The following is a 23,039-nucleotide window of genomic DNA, read 5'->3' as shown; positions in this document are numbered from 1 at the left end:
CCATGAGTCAAGGTAAACTGGATTCAGTCGAGTAGGAGGTGACAAGAGTGAATATCGACTTCTTAGGAATCAGTGAACTAAAATGGCCCGGAATGAGAGAATTTAATTCAGGTGACCATTGTATCTACTACTGTGAGCAAGAATCCCTTAGAAGAAATGGAATAGCTCTCATAGTCAACAAAAGTCCCAAATGCAATACTGGGGTGCAGTCTCGAAAACAACAGAATGATCTCTGTTCGTTTCCAAGGCAAACCATTCAATATCACAGTAATCCAAATCTGTGCCTCAAACTACTAATGCCAGAGAAGCTGAAGTTGAACAGTTCTCTGAAGACCTACAAGACCTTCTAGAACTAACACCTAAAAAAGATGTCCTTTTCATCATGGGATTAGAATTGAAAGTAGGAAGTCAAGAGATACCTGGAATAACAGGCAAGTTTGGCCTAAGAATACAAAATAAAGCACGGCAAAGGCTAATGGTTTTACCAAAAGAACATGCTGGTCACAGCAAACATGCTATTCCAACAACACAAGAGACAACTCTACACATGGACATCACCAGATGATCAGTACCGAAATTAATTATATTCTTTGCAGCCAAAGATGGAGAACCTCTACATAGTCAGCCAAAACAAGACCTGGGGCTGACTGGCTCAGATTATGAGCTCCTTTTTGCAAAATTTAGGCTTAAACTGAAGAAAGTAGGGGAAACCATTAGACCATTCAGGTATGACCTAAATAAGTCCCTTATGATTACACAGTGAAGGTGATGAATAGATTCAAGGGATTATGTCTGATAGACAGAGTGCCTCAAGAACTACGGGCCGAATTCTTAACAACGTTACAAACCTTATGAGGTTCATTACACTGTGCAGGAGGTAGTGATCAAAACCATCTCCAAGAAAAAGAAATGCAAGAACGCAAAGTGGTTGTCTGAGGAAGCCTTATAAATAGCTGAGCAATAGAATGGGAAAGACTAGAGATCTCTTCAAGAAAATCGGAGATATCGGGGAACACTTCATGCAAGGATAGGCATGACAGGACAGAAACAGTAATAATATAACAGAAGCAGAAGAGATTAAGGAGAGGTGGTAAGAATACATAGAGAAACTGAACAAAAAAGGTCTTAATGACCCAGATAACCATGATGGTGTGATCACTCACGTAGAGCCAGACATCCTGGAATGCGAAGTCAAGTGGACCTTGGGAAGCATCACTGCAATCAAAGTTAGTGGAGGTGATAGAATTCCAGTTGAGCTATTTCAAATCCTAAAAGATGATGCTGTCAAAGTGCTGCACTCAATATGCCAGCAAATTTGGAAAACTCAGCAGTGGCCACAGGACTGGAAAAGGTCAGTTTTCATTCTAATCCCTAAGAAAGGGAATGCCAAAAAATGTTCAGACTACTGAACAATTGCACTTATTTCACATGCTAGCAAGGTAATGCTCAAAATCATCCAAGCTAGACTTCCAACAGTATGTGAACCAAGAACTTAGAGATGTACAAACTAGATTTAGAAAAGGCAGAGGAACCAGAAATCAAATTGTCAACATCTATTGGCTCATAGAAAAAACAAGGGAATTCCAGAAAAACATCTATTTGTGCTTCATTGACTGTGCTAAAACCTTTGACTGTGTGGATCACAAAAAACTGGAAAATTCTTCAAAAGATGGGAATACCAAACCACCTTAACCTGCCTCCAGAGAAACCTGTATGCAGGTCAGGAAGAAACAGTTAGAACCATTCAGGAGCAACTGACTGGTTCCAAATCGGGAAAGGAGTATTTCAAAGCTGTATATTGTCACCCTACTTATTTTTAACTTATATGCAGAGTACATCATGAGAAATGCTGGACTGGATGAAGCACAAGCCAGAATCAAGATTGCTGGGAGAAATATCAATAACCTCAGATAATGCAGATGACACAACCTTATGGCAGAAAGCAAAGAGCCTCTTGATGAAGGTGAAAGAGGAGAGTGCAAAAGTTGGCTTAAAACTTAACATTCAAAAAATGAAAATCATGGCATCCGGTCCCATCATTTCATGGCAAATAGGTTGGGAAAAATGGAAACAGTGACAGACTTTATTTTCTTGCGCTCCAAAGTCATTTCAGACAGTTGACTTGAAACTGTGAAATTAAAAGGTGCTTGCTCCTTGGAAGAAAAACTGTGACCAACCTAGACATCATATTAAAAAGCAGAGACATTACTTTGCTGACAGAGGTCCATATAGTCAAAGCTGTGGTTTTTCCAGTAGTCATATACAGATCTGAGAGTTGGACCATAAAGAAGAGTGAGCACTGAAGAATGGGTTCTTTCGAACTGTGGTACTGGAGAAGACTCTTGAGAGTCCCTTGAACTGCTAGGAGATCAAACCAATTAATCCTAAAGGAAATCAACGTGGAATATTCATTGGAAGGACTGATGCTGAAGCTCCAGTACTTTGGCCATCTGATGCTAAGAGCCGACTGATTGAAATGACACTGATTCTAGAAAAGATTGAGGGAATGAGGAGATGGGGGCAAAAAGAAGATGAGATGGTTGGGTGGAATCACCGACTTATTGAACATTGAGCAAACTCCTTGAGATAGTGAAGGACAGGGAAGCCTTGCGTGCTGCGCTCCTTGGAGAAGCAGAGTTGGACGCAACTTAGCAACAACAAGGGAGGAATTATTTTTCGTAAGTCTATTCTTTGGGGCTAGTAAAAAAAATATCCACCAAGTTCTAAGACTTAACTGTGCATATAATAAATTCTGCTTGGGAAAAAACTAGTAGCCAAATATTTAAATTGTTTTTAAAGTGGAAATACTTGGTCCACATGCTTGAGTTTTCCCGACTTAACTGAACTTGGTCCTGTTTTAGTTCAATGATCGATATGAAAGAAAGAGAATTGGGTGCTTTTCTGGTGCCCTTTCATGTTAATAGAGGGTGTTTCAGTTTTAATGTTACAGTTATCGGATATATCTACTGGAACACAACTAACTTCACCCTCACAAGTAGTGTCACGTTGTGATGCTCCAGGTGGATCGTCGGGGACGAGCAACAGTGGGAGAGCCAGGTCGGACCCAACGCACCAGCATCGGCACAGCGGCGGGCACTTCACGGCCGCTGTCCAGGCCATGGACTGTGAGACCCACAGTCCACAGGTGAGCCCGGCCCGCCCTCGCGCGCGCCCTCCGCCATGCCCAGGGAGCAGTGTGGGTGCCCACGGTCTTTCGAGTGATTGTCACTTACTCCAAAGGGTCATGGCTTCCTCACCTGGAAGAGACTCTAACTTAAACGACGGACATGAAGCAGCACAACCTTGAAATCATTTCCCTCCTGGTTTAGAAATAGCTAAGATTTACTGAGTGCACATGAGCTGCCGCTCCGGGTGCTTTTCCCCTGTGTTTCTCTCTTTTACTTTGGTAGCGTTTTTAGCCTCACCCTGTTTGGATTTCCATTTTCCAGTGGGAACTGGGACTTCTGGGTTCACGTCTTTCTGAGGCTCATGATCTTAATTACTGCCTCTCCCTCCTCATTATCTGTCACCACCAGTGGTCCTAGGCTCTGGATCAGTTTGTGGTTTGATTGTTCTCCTCCATGTTTTGTTTTGTGTTTTGAAGTTTTCTCTTTTTTTGTTCGGTTGGTTTTTCAACTGATGAAAGAGGATCTAATAAAGTAAAATTTTTTAAGGGGGTGAAGCAGATGGTAGTAGTAAAAATATTTACTAATATTTAAATACTCTGTAAAATAGTAAGTTAATTCATCCTGAGTACTGCGTAATGATGTCTATAATGAGAGGCAAGTCTATTATTTAATGAGAAATAAAGTGGATGTTGATGAATGTCCCCCCTGTTGTCGGGCCTGGGGCTGCCACGGGCTGGTGGAGCGGCGCACGTGTCCTGATGTCGCCGCTCTTGACTCGTGCTCACCAGCCTGCCCGGCAGGCTTCTTACATCATCTCTTCCCACTCCTGTTCTGTCCAGTACTTGTTTCAAACTCTTCCCTGCCTCTTAGAAGCCTCTCCTCCTCTGTTCTCCCTGACTTGTCCCTGGGTGGGGAGCACTCTGCAGAAAGGAAGGCCTCATGGCCTGTCCCCAGATACCTTGCCCACCTCCGCCGGCGCTTGTCTGCTGTCTCCCTCCCGCCTTGTGCCCGCCCGCTGCCACCTGGCCTCTGCTCGCCGCCTTCCCTCCACACCCGGCCCTCCCCAGGTGTCTCTGGATGGCCTTCCCTGGCCCGTGTGCTCCCCGCCCCGCACTCTGCTCTCTGTGGGCTCTGTCTCCTTGCCCTTTGAGAGCCCCGCCTGCTGCTGCCATCAGCCTGCTTCCGCGTGAGCACCTGTCCTGGTCAGTTCTCAGGAGCTGGGCAGGCTCTCGGTCGCTTTTCCCTCCAGTCCTCACTCGTAGTGACGCGGCGCTGGTTTGAGCCCTGGGCAGGCTCGCCTCTGCTTTCCTGGACAGCGTGGCCCTCTGCCACCTGCCCCCTTCCGTCATCGCCTCCCTTCTGGATTCTCTTCTCCCCCTGCCAGTGAAAGTGGGCGTTCTGTGCCCTCTCACCTGACACCCTCCTGGTGACCTTTTGTGCTCCTGCCAGAGCCCACAACTTCCATCTTGATGTCAGTCACTTCACATCTTGATTTCTGACCTAGACCTCGCTCCTGAGCCCCATGCCTTTATTTCTGATCATCTCCTATCAGTGCCGCACTGGAGGCCTCCACGGCCCAACCCTACAAATGTGTCACATTGATCCTAGTCATCGCTTCCTCTTCTACCACAGCTCATCTACTTTTATCTGTTCTTTGTACAGAACGGCCCTGAATTTACCCATTTTCTTAGGTCATACACTTGATGCCTGGGAGTTAATCCTTGAGTCTCTCCTTCACCTGCTGACATGGAATCAAATGATAAATAGTGTGGATTCTGAGTATCTTCCATGTGTTTCTGTTCTCTGCACTTCACTCCCCCGCCTCCTTGCTACAGGCAATCTCTAGCTTATCTTACTGTAAAGATGATTTCTGACTGGTCTTCCAGCATCTGTTTCATTCACCAGTTCACCTCTGTTCTTTCTTCAGCCAAGTAAATAAATGTTCGGTAAAGCAGTCTCATCTGGGTCCATCCCCTGCTTTCAACCAGTTTTTGGCTTTCTCTTGTACTTAAAAAAAAAAAAAAATTGAGAGGTCTTCCCAGGTGGTGCTAGTGGTAAAGAACTGCCTGCCAATGCAGGAGACAAGAGTCTCGGGTTCGATCCCTGATCAGGAAGATCCCCTGGAGGAGGGCACAGCAACTCCCTCCAGTATTCTAGTTTGGAGAATCCCATGGACAGAGGAGCCTCATGGGCTACTGTTGCAAAGAGTCAGACGTGACTGAGCACAGCAGAGTTTTCAGTGGTTTCTGTGATCTGGCCCCTACCCAGGCATTCTTCCTCTCCATTCACTCTGGTCTTCCGGGAATTTTTTTCATTTTCCGGACCTTATTGTGTTCTCCATCACAGTTCTCATGTGGACTGTGCTCAGCCTGGAATATGCTTTTCCTCTCTCTTTGCTTTGGTGACTACTGTATATCCTTCTGATCTTAAATATCACTATCAGATTCTTCAGAGTAACCTTCTTTCCTCCCTTTATTCTTCCAAATATATTAATACTGCAAATACATAAACTGTACCAGGATAACATAAGACATTTGTGTTCATCCTGCCCGTATTTAAAGAAGTCAATATTGTGTCTTATTTGCTTCAAATCTTTTTTATTTAATTTTTAAACAGTTGATAACGTTCACATGGTTTAAAAATCGGTAAACATAAACAGGGATTCAATGAAAAGTCTTTCCTTCTGAGAAGTCCTCTAGCCGCCTAATTACTGTATTAATGTTATTAGTTTTATGTAGCCTTTCTGAGATGTTTTATACATACTCAAGTAAATACAAATATACATACTTCATTTAGCCTTCTGCACACAGGTGGTAGGCAGCATACCATGCACACTGTTTCACATCTTTTTTTTTTTTAATGTGTTTTACATATATTTTTATTAGATATATTATGGAACTCATTCTGTATCATAGAGAGCTTTTTCATTCTTTTTGTTTTGTTTTTAATAGTCACACAGTATTCTGTTGTTTAGATGTTCCCCAAGTCATTGCAGTCGTTCTCTATTAATGGACATTTAGTTTACTTTCAATCTTCTTTACTACTCTAATGCTGTAATGAATAACCCCATATATAAATCATCCACACACACACACAGTTAGTTCATCTGTGATATAAATTCTTGGACGTGAAATTGTTGGGTCAGAGAATAATGTGGCTTGTCACTTTGATGACTATTGCCAAATTGCTCTCCATGTAATTTTTACCAATTTAGCTTGCCAGCAGCTGAGTTTTAAGAAACTGGGATCACCTTTGGATACAGTCTGAAATGAAAAACCTAGCATTGGATGGAGTATAGTTACATTTTGTTTATTTCTTTTCATGTATGAATTTGAGTAGTATCACAGTTTAAGAACCATTAGCATTCTGATTGGAGAAGGAAATGGCAGCCCACTCCAGTGTTCTTGCCTGGAGATTCCCAGGGACGGCGGAGCCTGGTGGGCTGCTGTCTATGGGGTCGCACAGAGTTGGACACAACTGAAGTGACTTAGCAGCAGCAGCATTCTCTGAGAATTTTCTGCCTGTTTTTTGTCTGGATTATTTTCTAGTATTTCTTGGGACCACTTTCATTGAGTAAATACTGAATGATCTGTGCTAGCTACTGGTGATAAACAGGCTTTTCCTTCCTGGAGGTTACAGTGACTCAGTATATAAATGAATCAAGTGAATAGAAATTGTAAGAACTAGAAAATAAGACAATAGAGACTAGCTGTTTGCTGGGTGAGGTGTATTAATTTAAGTAGGCCCAACTGATAACAGATAGAGCCCCCAAAATATGGTAGCTTGAAGACTGTGAAGTTTCTCTTCTACGTAATGTCCAGAGTGGGCATGCGGGTTAGCAGCCACGGCTCTCCCATATCCTGGGTTCCTGACATCTTGTGACTGCCCCATCCCTAGGGCCTAGTTGTCCGCCACATCCCGCAGAAGGACTTGGGAGGTATTTTGTGGACTGGATTTGGTTGTGCTATAGGAACTCGCCATTGACCAAAACAGTCACACGGCTGTGTCTAAGTACAGTGGAGACTGGAAGTGAATGTCGTTGGAGCCACATGCCCAGGAAGAAGAAGTTTTTTGAGGACAGCTGGGAGTCTCTGGCCCAGAAGTTAGGGCAACGTTAGCCAGAGTGGTGGGGGAAGACTCTGGAACTGAGACAATGAGAAAGAAGCATCCAAGCAGAAATTAGAAATCAGAGCGTTCTAGGCAGAAGGGAACAGTATGGGCAGATACTCCGAGATATGTGAAAGATGTTGACCAGATAGAGGAGCAGAAGGAAGATGCTATGTAGTAGGAACCCAGGCAGCAAGAGGAAGGCAGACTATAGGAGAAGGTTGGAGAAAGGAGCATAGTCAATCAAGCAGAAATAGATGTTTTTCTGGAACTCTTCTGCTTTTTCAGTAACCCAACAGATGTTGGTAGTTTGATTTCTGGTTCTCCGTTTTGTAAAGCCAACTTGAACATCTGGAAGTTCATGGTTCATGTACTGTTGAAGTCTGGCTTGGAGAATTTTGAGCATTACTTTACTAGCGTGTGAGATGAGTGCAATTGTGCAGTAGTTTGAGCATTCTTTGGCGTTGCCTTTCTTTGGGATTGGAATGAAAGCTGACCTTTTCCAGTCCTGTGGCCAGGACTAAGTTTTCCAAATTTGTTGGCATATTGAGTGCAGCACTTTGACAGCATCATCTTTTAGGATTTGAAATAGCTCAACCAAAATTCCATCACCTCCACTAGCTTTGTTCATAATGATGCTTCCTAAGGCCCACTTGACTTCACATTCCAGAATGTCTGGTTCTAGGTGACCGATCACTCCATCGTGATTATCTGGGTCATGAAGATCTTTTTTGTATAGTTCTTCTGTGTATTCTTGCCATGTCTTCTTAATAGCTTCTGCTTCTGTTAGGTCCATACCATTTCTATCCTTAATTGAGCCCATCTTTGCATGAAATGTTCCCTTGGTATCTCTCGTTTTCTTGAAGAGATCTCTAGTCTTTCCCATATATTGTTTTCCTCTGTATCTTTGCACTGATCACTGAGGAAGCCTTTCTTATCTCTTCTTGCTATTCTTTGGAACTCTGCATTCAAATGGGTATATCTTTCATTTTCTTCTTTGCTTTTCTCTTCTATTCTTTTCACAGCTATTTGTAAGGGCTCCTCAGACAGCCCTTCTGCTTTTTTGTATTTCTTTTTCTTGGGGATGGTCTTGATCCCTGTCTCCTGTACAATGTCATGAACCTCCATCCATAGTTCATCAGGCTCTCTATCAGATCTAATCCCGTGAGTCTCACTTCTACTGTATAATCATAATATCATGTGGTAGTTCTGTTTTTAATTTTTTGAAGAACCTCCTCCCTACTATTTTCCATATAATGGTTGTACTAACGTATATTCCCATCAGCAGTGTGTGAGGGTTTCCTTTTTTCTGCATCCTCACCAGCAGTTGTCCTTTGTTGTCTTTTTGAGAGTGATGTCTCATTGTGGTTTGGGTTTGCATTTCTCTAGTGACAAATGATGTTGAGTTGCTTTCCTCGTGCATGGTGGCCATCTTTGTGTCTTCTTTGGAAACGTGTAGTCAGATCTCCTGGCCGTTTTTAGGTCAGATTATTTGGGTTTTTACTAATGAGTTTTATCAGTTCTTTTTATGCTTGGGATATTAGCCTCTTATCAGATATGTGGTTGACAAATGTTTTCTCTCATTCAGTAGGTTGCCTTTTCGTTTTGTTGATGGTTTCCTTTACTGTACAGTAGGTTTTTAGTATAATATAGTCTCATTTGTTTATTTTTGCTTTTGTTGCTTTTACTTTGATGTCAGATTCAAAAAATCATCGCCAGGGCTTGTGCCAGACTGTGTTTCCTTCTGGGAGTTTTATGGCTTCAAGTCTTTAATCCATGTTGAGTTCATTTGGGGTTTGGTGTTAAATGGTGGTTGAGTTTCATTCTTTTGTATCTGGCTGTCTAGTTTTCCTGACACCATTTAAATTAATTAACTAATTTCTCCTCTGGGTTGCGCACAGGCTCTCTGTGGTCTCCGCGAGTGGGGCTGCTCTTTGCTGAGTTGTGTGGGTCTTCTCCGTTGCGCACAGGCTCGCTCTGGTCTCTGCGAGTAGGGCTGCTCTTGGCTGAGCTGTATGGGCGCCTCTGTTGCGCACAGGCTCTCTGTGGTCTCCGCGAGTAGGGCTGCTCTTTGCTGAGCTGTGTGGGCTTCTTCTGCGGCAGCCTCTCGGTGCAGAGCGTGGGCTGCAGTATTTGTGGTGCCCAGTCTTCGTTTCCCTGTGGCCTCGGGCATTTTCCTGGGCAGGGATCAGACCTGTGTTCCCGGCGTTGGCAGGTGGATTCTTAACTGCTGGACCACTGGGAAGCCCCACGACACCATTTATTGAAGGGAATAGCCTTTCTCCATTATATATGTTTGGTTCTTTCTCACAAATTAATCGACTGTATACACATAGGTTTATTTCTGGGCTCTCTCTTCTGTTCCGTTGATCTGTGTGCTGGTTTTTATGCCGGTACCTTGCCGTGTTTGGTTACTGTAGCTTTGTAGGATAGTTCTGTATCAAGGAGTGTGATGCTTCCAGCTTTTTCTTTCCCAGGGTTGCTTTGACTACTTGGATATTTTTTGTGGATTACAAATTTTAGGATTTTGTTCTATTTTTTTGAAAAAATGCCATTGGACTTTGGATAGGGATAGCGTTGAATCTGTAGATTGCATTCAGTAGTTTGGACACTTTAACAGCACTGATTCCCTCTCTTACAGTTGGTGAGCGTGGACAGTCTTCCCATCGCCTTGGGTCTGCCATGTCTCTTGCTAGTGTTTTTTTTCCATATAAAGTTCTTTCTCCTCCTTGGTTAAATTTATTTCTTGCTTACTTTGTTCTTTTTGATGCCTTTGTAAATGGGATTGTTTTCTTTTTCTGATATTTTATTTTATTGTTAGTATATAGAAATGCAATAGGTTTTTGTGTAATTGATTTTGTGTCCTGTAACTCTACTGAATTTATTATTTCCATAAGTTCCTCATGGAGTCTTCAGGGTTTTCCATATATAATGTTGCATCATGTGTGTGCAGCAGCCATTTTACTTCTTTATTTCCAGTTTGGTTGCTTTTTATTTCTTTTTCATGCTCAATAATTTGGATATCTGTTTTAAAAAGATTATTCTTGTGATTTGGAGAGTGGTTGGGTAAAAGGCAAGGGTGGAAGGTGGGAGTTGATTTAGGAGGCTGTTGTGTTAGTCTAGGCAAGAAATGGTAGTGACCTTGGATAATGAAAAGATGCCAGATGTGAGTTCTTATTTTGGAGGTGGCTTTAGTAGTACTCACTGATTGTTTGAGTAGAGGAATGGTTAGGCAGCTAAATGCATAGTAGTGGTTCAGTTAAAACTGGAAAGATAGAGAGGAGGGGCTTTAGGGTAAATAAAGTCTTTTGGACTGATCAGAAATAACCAGGTTTACTCTCTGGCCCTTTCCAGAAGAAGTTTGCTGACCCCTGGCATAAACAGTGCTCCCAAGGAAGGAAAGTGGCCAATAAAACATATGACCCTATTTATGGGTATAACTTGATAAAAACAGTCTTGAAACATATTTGCAAGTTTGTGCTAGAGAGCTGTCTAAAACATTAAAATTTCAAACCCCTCTCTCTAATGTAAATGCTATTGTAGCTTTTAGTTGAAGATTAAAGCTTGGATACGTCCTGAATAAATCTTTTTACAATCTGCTCTTCCAGGTGCGTCAGCAGTTTCCTGCTCCCCTTGGTTGGTCAGGCACTGAAGCTCCTACACAAGTCACTGTTGAAACTCATCCCGTTCAAGAAACCACCTTTCATGTAGCCCCTCAGCAGAATGCATTGCATCACCACCATGGAAACAGTTCCCATCACCACCACCACCACCACCACCACCACCACCACCACGGACAGCAAGCCTTGGGCAACCGGACCAGGCCAAGGGTCTACAATTCTCCAACAAATAGCTCCTCTACCCAGGATTCTATGGAGGTTGGCCACAGTCACCACTCCATGACATCCCTGTCTTCCTCAACCACTTCTTCCTCTACATCTTCCTCCTCTACTGGTAATCAAGGCAACCAGGCCTACCAGAATCGCCCAGTGGCTGCTAATACCTTGGACTTTGGACAGAACGGAGCTATGGACGTTAATTTAACCGTCTACTCCAATCCCCGCCAAGAGACTGGCATAGCTGGACATCCAACATACCAATTTTCTGCTAACACAGGTCCTGCACATTACATGACTGAAGGACATCTGACAATGCGGCAAGGGGCTGATAGGGAAGAGTCCCCCATGACGGGAGTGTGTGTGCAGCAGAGTCCTGTAGCTAGCTCGTGACTACATTGAAACTTGAGTTTGTTTCTTGTGTGTTTTTATAGAAGTGGTGTTTTTTTTCCAAAAAAAAACAAAGTGCAAAGCTGCTTGAATCAGAAGGAGATTAACACACTGAACCGCTACAGGAGGGCAAAGCTGACTTTTTTTTTTTTAACTTGAAAAGATTGCAAAGGGACAATGAAGTTTTTAAAAGAGCCATGTCCAAACCCATCTTCTCGGATAGCTCAGAGGCGTCCTCTTTTTGCCGCCCCCATTTTAACTTGCCACATCCCAGTCACGTAGTGGGGTTTTTTGTCTTTCTTTTCCACAAAAGTTATTGTTCAGATGTTGGTCTTGCTCATTTGCCAACTAATTTTAAAATAAAAAGGCACTGCACATCATTTGCATACAGGGCCCCATGAGGGTGTTTTTCTCCCCCTTTTTGTTTTTCCTTTTTGTCCCCGTCCCCCACCCCACCCCACCCCACCCCCCGCCTCCCGTTTTTGTTTTGTTTTTGTTCTGTTTGGGGTGGGGGGTGGGAAATTTGGGTTTTTAAGTCCTCTAAACACACTTGGGCACGGAAACGCAGTACTGTAAGAAGAGGGACCTCCAGCTCACACAGTCATCACCTTCAGCTGTATGGAAGGGACAGTTGTATTGGCGTATGGAAGGCACAGGACGCATGCTGAGTGGCGGGATCAGAGCCCTCCTGTCTGAACCTCCTGAGGAGCAAAGCAGCACTGACCTGGGATCCTGTGGGTCTCCCATTGCCGAGGCCACAGAGAGAGGAACGGAACGTGACCGGTCTCCCATCCAAGGTGCACTGAGAAGCAATCGACGGGTTGGTCGTGGCCAGTCCTGGGGAGGTCTGAGTGGTGGTCTTTGGGAAAACCTTTGGCCTTATGGATTTGGACTCGAAACTAGAAGAGCCTACCATTTCAGATGCAATCACTTCTGGACATGCTTTTGCAGACAGTCCTTAATGCTGAAAACACAAGAGAATGGGTAATTCAAGAGGCCTTTCTTTTAAAACAGACTTTGGTGACCCACTAATTGTAAGGTATTGCAAGGTCACTTTGCGTGTGTCATAAAGTTGACTTCCTTATTGGTTGAAGGTCACAGAAGTAGTGGTTTGCTTTGATGGAAATAGCTACAGCTGTGTCCCTTCCTGCTTTTTACTTTTTCTTTTGCTTTTTCTCGGCACGTGGTATCTCCACCATTACTTCTGCACAAAGATGTCTTCTGTTCATCCTGAACATTTTTAAAAAAAAAATGCAGAATTTTATGTGACTGCTTTTTTGCCTCACAATTATGCTGTGAATTTTACAAAAATTTATTTTCTTTTTTGATAATTTATTGTACCAAAGCTGTTTTTATAGCACATAGATGTCTGTAACCAATAATGTAGCAGTTCTGCACTTTGACACAAGGTGTAACTAGACCATTTTTAAATGTCAGTTGAAAATTATGGCTGTACTATTGCTTAAACAAAACTGGAACTGTTGCTGAATCCATAGCCAATACATTTACAGCAATCTGTGTACTGAACATGATAGATTGACACCTAACTCAAGATTACAACAGCTGTTACATCCTCAATGTGTTCAGGCTTCTGAAGGTAAAGGGACACTGGATCCAGAAGCTATGGAACCAGCAGTTGATTCTTGTATTCCTGATTAACCTACTTGTAAACTTGAAAGCAAGACCTCGATTGCACCAACAGGTCCAAAACATGAGCACGAGTAAAGCAGAACTCGCACGCGTGACCTGAGATGAGCAGGCTGGTGTTTTAACAGGTGCCTAGTTTTGAGATTATGCTGCCTTAATGTAACACAGTCTGGCAGTTGCTAAATTTGTGTTCCCATTTTAAATTGACCAATTTTACGGTGTTATACTTTTGAGCGGTTGAATTGGGAGAATGAAGATAAGAAATTTACCTGTCCAGGATCAAAGAAGCCTAGAAAAGAAGCAGTAATCTACCTCTGCCGATAACCCTGTTCAAAACAACTCAGCAGAAACACCACGTTACTTTTTATTGGTCAATTCCATGTGGCTGACTAGGTCAATTTTTTTCTGAACAAAAGGAGGTTTTTATATGTAAAACAGTGACAAAACACAAAAAGGTTTAAAACTATGTGAATGTGAATGGAAACTTGGGAATATCCGTTTTTATAAAATCACACCAAATTTTTTTTTGTCGTTAATCAGGAAATCCATATTTATTTTGTAATTAAATGTCAAGCCTGTGGATGATTTTTGAACTTGGTAGTTCATGAAGGTTTACAGTGAATAAAAGGATGTCATCTTGAGTCTAGCAATATCAAAAGGAATTCAGTAGTTACTGCTGTTTAGGACTATGAAGTGAAGATGTACATGGGTCAGGTCATTTTTTTTCTGTGCTGGTTGCCACATCTTAGCCAGCACCAAAAAAAAGCCGTTTTTAAACCGCTATTCACATAAAGGAGTCATCGACGCCCAAGCGTCTGCATCCTGAGCTACGTTGCAGTCCAGTTCTGTGTGCTTTACGACCCGGTCTGGTTACAGGCTTCTGTGCATTGTGAACATGAACAGCATGGAAAAGGCTAGATACCTGTGTGCAGATTGTAAGATCTGGTCCGGACTTGCTGTGTATATTGTAACGTTAAATGAAAAAGAACCCCCCTTTGTATTATAGTCATGCGGTCTTATGTATGATAAACAGTTGAATAATTTGTCCTCAGACTCTTTACTATGCTTTTTTAAAGATTAATTTAAGAAAAATGTAAACATAGTAAAAAAAAAAAAAAATCTTCCTATGCAGTTAACCTGGTCCAGGTAATGGTCTGGTAGGTATACCAACCAGAAGTTTGAAGTCAAATGTGTAGAAAGGAAAATCATAGTTACATCAACCTAGGCTTCAAAAATCTTGGAAAAAAAGTAAAAATTGGAGGTTTAACAGACGATTTGAATTTTTAAGATTGACTCTTTATATTCACAGGTTCTGTCTGATTGAAAATGCTAGTAGTTCGTCATGTGGTGGATGGCGTGGGAATTAGGTGGTTTTCTCTAGGCTTTGACCTGCGTGGAAACACGAGGAACTACAAATCATACCCTTCCTCTTGCCCCAGATCCTTGGTAGACGTCTGTCGGGGGCTTTCTTGTACAGTCTTGATTCCTGCCACAGTGAGTTAATCCTCACCAAACACCTCTCTATAAATTAGCCTGTGTAAGTATACAGTAAGGTAGCTTTCAGGAGGCAGAAGACTTACTGTAAAAGTTGAATGTGATTTTAAGTTCAGATTGACTGCATACAATTGCACCTACCACATATGTGAAAAGAAAACCTCCTCTAGTGTTTTTCTCAGGGTGATGAGCATTTACTTAGGTAAGTGCCACATTTTATATGTCAGACTCCAAAAAGCCTAGGCTTGTTTTATGAATACTGGAGCTACCAAAGAAAAAGGTACAAGTGAAATTCATTTAGGCTGCAGTAATCCTCTCAGGCCAGTAAGATGACCACTGTGTTTGCCAGCTCACCCTCTTTTCAGCTCCTGTGTTGTTAAACTCACTTAGAGTAAATTAGAATAAGGAAATACAGCGAGGACAGAGCAAATGCTACATTTCCTGTCGGCCCCCCCGTTTTCTCTTGGCCTGCCCTTGCTAGCTCTCAGAACACGAGTTCAGGGACTTCCGTTGTGGTCCAGTGGTTAAGACTCAACGCTCCCGATCCCTGGGTTCGGTCCCTGGTTAGGATCCCACAGACTCCCCAGCTCAGCCGAAAAAAGAGTATGAGTTCACTACTCCTTTTAAAACGTACCTTTAAGTGAAGGGTAATTGCTTTACAGTACTGTGTTGGTTTCCACCGTACGGCAGCATTCATTAGCCATAAGTACATACACATCCACTCCCTCTTGAACATCCCATCTCACGGTTCTCATTTTTGTGTCATTTTTGTCATGTGGCCAAAGCTCATAGGTCAAATGATTCATTTCAGGTAGAGAAGTTGGTCTTCGTGCCATGTATGAAAACAAATGCGTGAAAAAAATTTTGAAAAATTATGAAAAATGTTTAAGATTAGGGTTGGGAGGAAAACCGACTTTGGCATACTGAGGCTGTATTCGGGTTCTTAGACTCCTGCTTGGGATGTCTGCACAGTGGGACGCCCTTGGTGTCAAGGAGGAACAGAGTAGACCGTCTCATTTTCTTAACCTTGGATCTCCTCCCCTAGACTTGTTTCCTAGGGTAAAAACATACCTCAGGTAATTTCTAGTACAAAGGACAAGAAAGCCTTGTGAAGACAGCCTGTTCCATCCTTCATCACCCCTCGTTACATCGCTGGCCTGTGCGTCCCCTAAGAACCATCATGTGGGTATCACCTGGGCTGTCACCGTCTACTAGTCATGTCTGCCTGTCCCTGTGCTTAAAGCACTCAGCATACTTTGTAGAAGATTCGCTCACACGGTAAGTGGTCTTTCGGGTGTCATGCAGCCAGGATCCCGTTTCAGCCTTTCACCAGAAAGCATGCTGGAAGGGCACAGGTGTTCTTCCAGCATCACCTGCAGGCATGACATCACCTCAATACAGAAGGGGCTGGAGGTGTTGTGTCATCAATTGTTTTCTAGTTTATTACCTGAAATCTTCAAAGACAAAAGTTTTTCTACAACTGAAACACAGTGGTTTAAATACATACCAAAGAACTAGGTAGAACCCCACAGGTTTCAGTATCTGCTTCATTGCCTGAAAACACAGGGGTTTTGTTCTTTACGTGACAGACGATGAGATGGTCGGATGGCATCACCGGCTCAATGAACATGAGTTTGAGCAAACTGGGAGATGGTGAAGGACAGGGAAGCCTGGTGTACCACAGTCGGGGGGGTTGCAAAGAGGCATGACTTAACGACTTCACACCTCGAGGGTAGCTGTTTTGTTAAAACCAAGGGTTGGAATAAATCTGTATGTTTTCAGTCTTGGTATGTCATGAGTTACCTGCCACCCACAGCAGGACTTGGGGATGCTGCTCCAAGGGACGAGCCTTCAGCTGGCTTCCTTGGGCCTTAGCTGGTTGTCATAGTCCAGTCTCAACTGGGTGCTGGAGGAACCAAGTCCAGGAATAGAAGTCTGGTTGGGTAGTAAAGTGCATTTTAGATGTAGGCCAGGAGAAATGGGTGCAAAGCTCCCGGTGAAGGATGAGGGAGACAGGCCAGCAGTGAGTGCACCCCACTCTTGGCGAAGGTGGTGCGCTTGGTGGCGTGGGCACGGCCAGCCACGTGCTCAGGTACAGATAGACCCTCGGGGAGTTTTCAGGCCGCAACATGTTGGAAGGCTGTGTAGAAATTGAAAAGTGAAAAAATGAAAGTGGAGTCGCTCAGTCATGTCCGACTCTGAAGGAATTACATACATGTTTGTCTTAAAAGACTAGTTAATTATGTTTACTGTTAAATTTTTAAAATTGTTACTTTTGAGTTTTTTTTTTTTTTTTTTTTTTAACTTTTTCGGTTTTCCATTCTTATAGATTTCTACTCCCAGTATTGACTCGTTAACTCATTTCCTACAGTTGCCTCCGTTCAGCTGAAGCTGCAAAGGGGAGGATTCTGAGCCAAAGGGAAGAGAGGGGCAGGCCCTGGGCATGTGGCCCGTTCTCCCCAGGCAGGGTCAGGGAAGCCGGCTGAGTGGCTGGGGCCTCGCTGCCCAGGGAAGGGGAGAGGCGGCTGAGCCCCAGGGAGGTGTGCCGGGAAGGGACGGCTTCCCCAGGGGAGGGTGAAGGTGGAGCGCGGGGTGGTGAGTCGGTCCCACTTGACTCAATGCTGTCTGGAATGCAGTAGCCTAGGGAGGAATGTCACCTCCCTAGACACGGAGGTCGTTTGTGATGTTAAAGATCTGAGGCTTAGTGTTGTAAAACAGTGACCCCAAGGAGAAAGTTTCTGTTTCCCTGTACATCACAGGCGAACCCCATCGGTGGATCAGGTAACACTACCCAGGACCCTGAGCTGCGGAAGGAGTTGCCTTCAGGAGTTGTCCAGCAAACCTGTAAGCAAGATGTAGGGGGAAAACTGATTCTGGTGAACCCTGCTGCTGCTGCTAAGTCGCTTCAGTCGTGTCCTACTCTGTGCGACCCCATAGACGGCAGCCCGTGTCCGACTCTTAGCGACCCCATGAACTGCAGCCTACCAGGCTCCTCCGTCCATGGGATTTTCCAGGCAAGAGTACTGGAGTGGGGTGACATTCCCTTCTCTGCTGGTGAACCCTAGGTGATCTTAAACTGCTAAATCCCTGCTCATCAACTTAAAACAGGAGTTTTTAATCCCGCTGCACATCTGACTACTCACCTCTGCGAGCGTGTGCCAAGTCGCTCAGTTGTGTCCGGCTCCTTGTAACCCCACAGACTAGCCCGCCAGGCTCCTCTGTCCATGGGATTCTCCAGGCAAGAACATGGAGGGGGTTGCCATGCTCTCCTCTAGGGGATCTTTCTGACGCAGGGATCAAACCTGCATCTCTTAGGTCTCCCGCTTTGGCAGGTGGGTTCTTTACCACCTGTAGAATCTTAAAAAACCACAGCTGTGTTGATCACAGCCTCGGTATATTTGATTCAGAGAGTTGGGGGTGGGGCCTGGGTCTCTCAGGATGACCTGAAGATGCGTGAGGCTAACCCAATAAGAGTCTGAATTGAAGACCATTTTAAAATAGTTTCATTACTGGAGCTTATTATACAATTAAGTGTATGTCAGTGAGTAATTAAAAGTCACCACTTAGCCTGCATTATAAAATATGATGAGTAAGCCTCCGAGAAAGGCAGAAAACCACAGACTTCCGTAAGTACATGAAACTTTAACGGTCTCCTGTCCCCCTCCCCTTTGGGCAGTGGGTTGGCCTGATGTCCTGGCAGAAGCTCTCAGATCTCCCGTGAGGAGGGGGCATGCTAAGGTGGGTTTCCCAGGGGTGAGTCTGGGCGTGCGCAGTCTTGGCAGGACCGGTGGTGGATTCTCCAGGGCACCAGCTTCCTGGTCTGAGTGACAGGCCTTTGAGAAGAGCAGTGGCAACAAGATTTGGATTCAAATCCTTGCTCTTAATGCTGGGCAAGTTGCTTTATTTCTCTAAACCTCACTGTTATATCAAATGAAAATAGCTATAGTGTGCAGTCTGGGATCTTATACAAGCGTCACTGAGATAATCTACATAAGAATCTTAGCACAATATAGGAGGTGCTCAATGAATATAATTTATAACTAGACAGCTTGAGGCCACAGCATGAATGAATCCATGTCTATATAAATTTAACAAGTGCCCTGTGGGAAACTAGGTGAGTAGTGTTCTCCGTGATTATTTACCAGCTTACGTTTATTTCTGGAATCTGTAACTGGACCTTAACATTCCTTTCCTACTTGATTTTGCTACTGCACAGTACCTACATCCTCTTAAGAAGTTGAAAGTTGTATGTTTTGGAGTCTGCTTTGATGTAAGGTATAATATTTAAATATAAATCCACTCCAGTACTATTGCCTGGAAAATCTCATGGACAGAGGAGCCTGGTAGGCTACATACAGTCCATGGGGTCGCAAAGAGTCGGACACGACTGAGCGATTTCACTTTCACTTTATAAAGGAAGCTTTTTGGAGGCCTAACTATACAAAGGACCCATTTTTTCACAAGCACTATTATCCGACCCGGGCGTCATGCGTCCAGTGGCCTTTCCCCTCATCCCTTTTCCCACTCGAAGGCATATCTTACATGGTTAGCCTTCAGCGATTTGACTTAGATCAGGGAGAAAAGAGAAGGAAGAAATCAGGTCCCAAGTTCATAAACAGCAATTTCATTGGGGAAGCTTTCAGAACTTAGCTATAATCTATGTTTTAAAGGCATTAAGTGGCTATCTGCCGCTGGCTTTTTTGTTTTTATGCTTATTTTGTTAATGTGTTTGAGGACTCTGTACCTCTGCCAGCTTGGGGGCCCGTACTGTGACCCCCTTCTCTGTATTCCTGTGATGCCCTGCATTCCTAGGGCATACTCCCTCAGAGAAGCACAGGGACAGATTTTCCTTCTAATCTGTATATGGCCAACGTTACCTCATCAGAGCCTATGGTTATGGCTAGGTGGAGCTCACAATGGATCTAATGGAATTTAAACGTTCCCTTGAGGTAGGGAAAATTCTCTGGGGAGACAAGTTTCTTGTGATCTTATCACTAAATTTCAAACATTTCAAAAGAGTTGGTTCAAGTTTTTCCATAAGCTATTACAGCATTAGCCCCTCAGTTGCGGCTGACTCTTTGTGACCCCATTGACTGCAGCCTGCCAGGCTCCTCTGCCCATGGGAGTCTCCAGGCAAGAATACTGGAGTGGGTTGCCATGCCCTCCTCCAGGGGAATTTTCTGACCCAGGGATCAAACGCAGGTCTCCTGCATTGTAGGCGGATTCTTTCCCATCTTAGCCACCAGGGAAAAACTCAAACACACTTTCTGGCCAACCCAATATGATGGACAGCCTTCTTGTTGAATATTGGCTTGGACTGGTTTTGTGCCTCTTAATTGCTCTTGGTCTTTCTGCGACCCACTGGCACATCTCTGCTCTCTGGACAAGCCCCCAGGCTCCTCTGTCCATGGGGATTCTCCAGGCAAGAGTACTGGAGTGGGTTGCCATGCCCTCCTCCAAGGGATCTTCTCGCAGAGATGGAACCCAGGTCTCCTGCACCACAGGCGGATTCTTGACTACTGAGCCACCAGGGGACTTGTATATTCCAAAAACTAACAACCTCATGTCTGCCTTGAGTGCTGGAATGTTCTAGGGCTCTCAAGGTCATGTAGGCCCTCGCCACCCAGCAGCGTCTGGGGACCGGCAGTGTCAGCATAGCCCATTCTGCCTGTTAGAAATGCAGGCTCTCAGGCCTGGCCCAGACCTACTCAGAACCTGCGTGTGAACAAGGCCCATGGGTCCTTCCTCCACACGTGCAAGTGAGAGCACTGCGGGCCAGACCTGCACGCCACACTGGAGAAAAGCGAAGAGTTGAGCAGCTTGTCTAAGAGGCCACGCCTGACCCGCAACAGTCTCCAGCTTACAGGCCAGCTCCGGCCGGCTCGCTATGCTGACCTCGACTCTTGGGATCACGTAACACAGCCTGCAGCTGGACAATCCCTCCAGCTGCTGTGACCACCAGAAGTGGAGTTCCTGGTGGGGCTAATTTAATGTCAGTGGAGGCCTGTCATGCTGCGATTCATGGGGTTGCAAAGAGTCAGACACGACTGAGCGACTGAACTGAACTGAATGTAGCACCGTAGAACTGATGCCTTTGATCTGTGGTGCTGGAGAAGACTCTTGAGAGTCCCTTGGACTGCAAGGAGATCACCAGTCCATCCTAAAGGAGATGAACCCTGGTGGCTCAGACAATAAAGAATCTGCCTGCAATGCAAGAGACCCAGGTTCGATTCCTCGGTCAGGAAGATCCCCTGGAGAAGGGAATGGCGACCCACCCTAGTACTTTTGCCTGGAGGGTTCCATGGACAGAGGAGCCTGGTGAGCTACTAGTTCATGGGGGTCACAAAAGAGTCAGACACAACTGAGCCACTAGCACGTTCTGCTTTGGTATGACCCACCCAGTTAAGGATGGTTTTTCCATTTTAAATGGTTGAAAAACATCATACAGAATTTCATGAGGTGAAAATTACATGAAATTTAACTTCCAGTACCCATGTATGAAGTCTTATTGAAACACCACCGCATTTTCAACCGTGCGAATTCCCCGTGGTTGCTTCTTGTTTGGAGGCCTGAGTGCTGCGCTGCCACAGAGCTTGCGCGCGGGCGTTTCGCCCTGCTGTTTGGCGGCCTGCAGTGATAAGTCGGCAGCATTTTGAGTGCTGCGCCACGTCATGCACTTCTTTTTTATTACCAGTGTGGACATCATGTCAAAACAAAGTGGATTTCAGATGTCGCTGCTTTTAAGGCATGGTGGAGTATGTGTTATTTCCCTCCTGAGTTAGGTGACAACATGCAATATACGGAAGCTGTCACATGACAAAGAATACAGTCTCCTTTGGCATTTCCAGGGAAATGACTAGTAGACTACTATGCTATCCAGCAGACTACTTCTAACCCACAAGAACGCAATGGATGGTCAGAAAAATTAGAAAATTTAAAATGGAATACCTAGTCACAGACTTTCTCCACAGAAATAAAAAATGAAAATGAGGCTGCAACCAGAGTAAGTTTCTGACTGGTGTATGTTAAGCCAAGCAAGGAAAGCCAATTACCTATGGTGGGTTAGTTCAGTCATGTTTGATTCAGCGGCTGGAGAAACATCTTTGGAGAAACTAAGCTTGTCTGGAACTACCAGCCTTTCAATGATAACCATAAAAAAAAAAAAAAAAAAAACCTGAGTTACTTGGCTGGACCGGGTCTAGTTCCCCAAGCAGGATTCAAACCCAGGCCCCCTGCATTGGAAGCACAGAGTCCTAGCCGCTGGACCACCAGGGAAGTCTCTCAGTGATGACAGTTGCTCAAAGTGTTGATATCAGGAACAACATCAACAGTCAATTGAAAAACAAAGCAAATGGTTTTGAGTGTTTTCCCCTGACTCTTATTACAAGAGTTGACATACATTCATTTATTTGAAGAGTGTGTGCCAAGTTGGAAATAACTGAAGAATTAGCCTTTGTTAGTGGCATCATTGACTCAATGGACTTGAGTTTGAGCAAACTCCAGGAGATGGTGAAGGACAGGGAAGCCTGGCGTGCTGCAGTCCATAGGACTGCAGACAGTCAGATATGCCTGAGCGACTGAACAAGAATAGCCTGTGTGTAGCAACTACAGGCAAAAATATTTTCCAAGTTGAGAAAACTAATTCAGTACAACCTGAAGTGGAATCTGCTAAGATGTGTTACAACTGATAGTGGAAAAAAAAAATGTGGAGTAGAAAAAGCCTTAAAAAGACAAACTTGGGAAGCTTGTGGTAATATAAGGTGTTAAACCTTAGGATTACTCATTGTAGAATTTATATCAGAAATGTGGAATATATTTGAATCGTGTTACTGAACCATGTTATGAGCAGTGAACTTTAGTTGCTGCTGTAACATACCTGTCAACAGTTCCATGAATTTTTGTTAGAAATAGTAGCTGAAAGTCCTGACCTGGTCTATAACACAGTCTTTTGATGATTTAGTAGTCGTAAAGTTTATTTCAATTTTTAAAAAGATTTTATTTATTTTTTAAAATGTATCTTTAAATTGGAGGATAATTCTTTACAATGTTGTGCTGGTTCCTGCGGTACAGTAATATGAATCAGTCATAATTATACATGTATCCCTCCCTCTTCCCCTCCCCTATCCCATTCATCTCAGTTCAGTTCATTCCAGTCGCTCAGTCCTGTCCACCTCTTTGCGACCCCATGGACTGCAGCACACCAGGCCTCCCTGTCCATCACCAGCTCCCGGAGTCCACCCAAACTCACGTCCATCGAGTCGGTGATGCCATCCAGCCATCTCATCCTCTGTCGTCCCCTTCTCCTCCTGCCCTCAATCTTTCCCAGCATCAGGGTCTTTTCACATGAGTCAGCTCTTCCCATCAGGTGGCTGAAGTACTGGAGTTTCAGTTTCAGCATCAGTCCTCCCAATGAACACCCAGGACTGATTTCCTTTAG

General features: G+C 44.2%; 1 protein-coding gene across 5 annotated transcripts in view; it reads left to right on the top strand.

Moving 5' to 3' along the window:
- DYRK1A (dual specificity tyrosine phosphorylation regulated kinase 1A) overlaps positions 1-14,161 on the top strand; it is a 144,436-nt gene extending 130,275 nt beyond the window's left edge. For all 5 annotated transcript variants that reach the window (XM_040264036.1, XM_040264027.1, XM_040264019.1 and 2 more), the window contains 2 exons: positions 3,021-3,145; positions 10,844-14,161. In XM_040264036.1, coding sequence (XP_040119970.1) covers positions 3,021-3,145; positions 10,844-11,464 — 746 coding nt within the window. In that variant the 3' untranslated portion in view covers positions 11,465-14,161. The remainder of the gene's footprint in view (positions 1-3,020; positions 3,146-10,843) is intronic.
- Positions 14,162-23,039: the final 8,878 nt, after the last annotated feature.

Source organism: Oryx dammah, unplaced genomic scaffold (assembly GCF_014754425.2).
Source record: "Oryx dammah isolate SB20612 unplaced genomic scaffold, SCBI_Odam_1.1 HiC_scaffold_2, whole genome shotgun sequence".
Lineage (NCBI taxonomy): Eukaryota > Metazoa > Chordata > Mammalia > Artiodactyla > Bovidae > Oryx > Oryx dammah.
The sequence above is the reverse complement of the archived record's forward strand: the minus strand, read 5'-3'. Positions and strand labels throughout refer to the sequence as shown.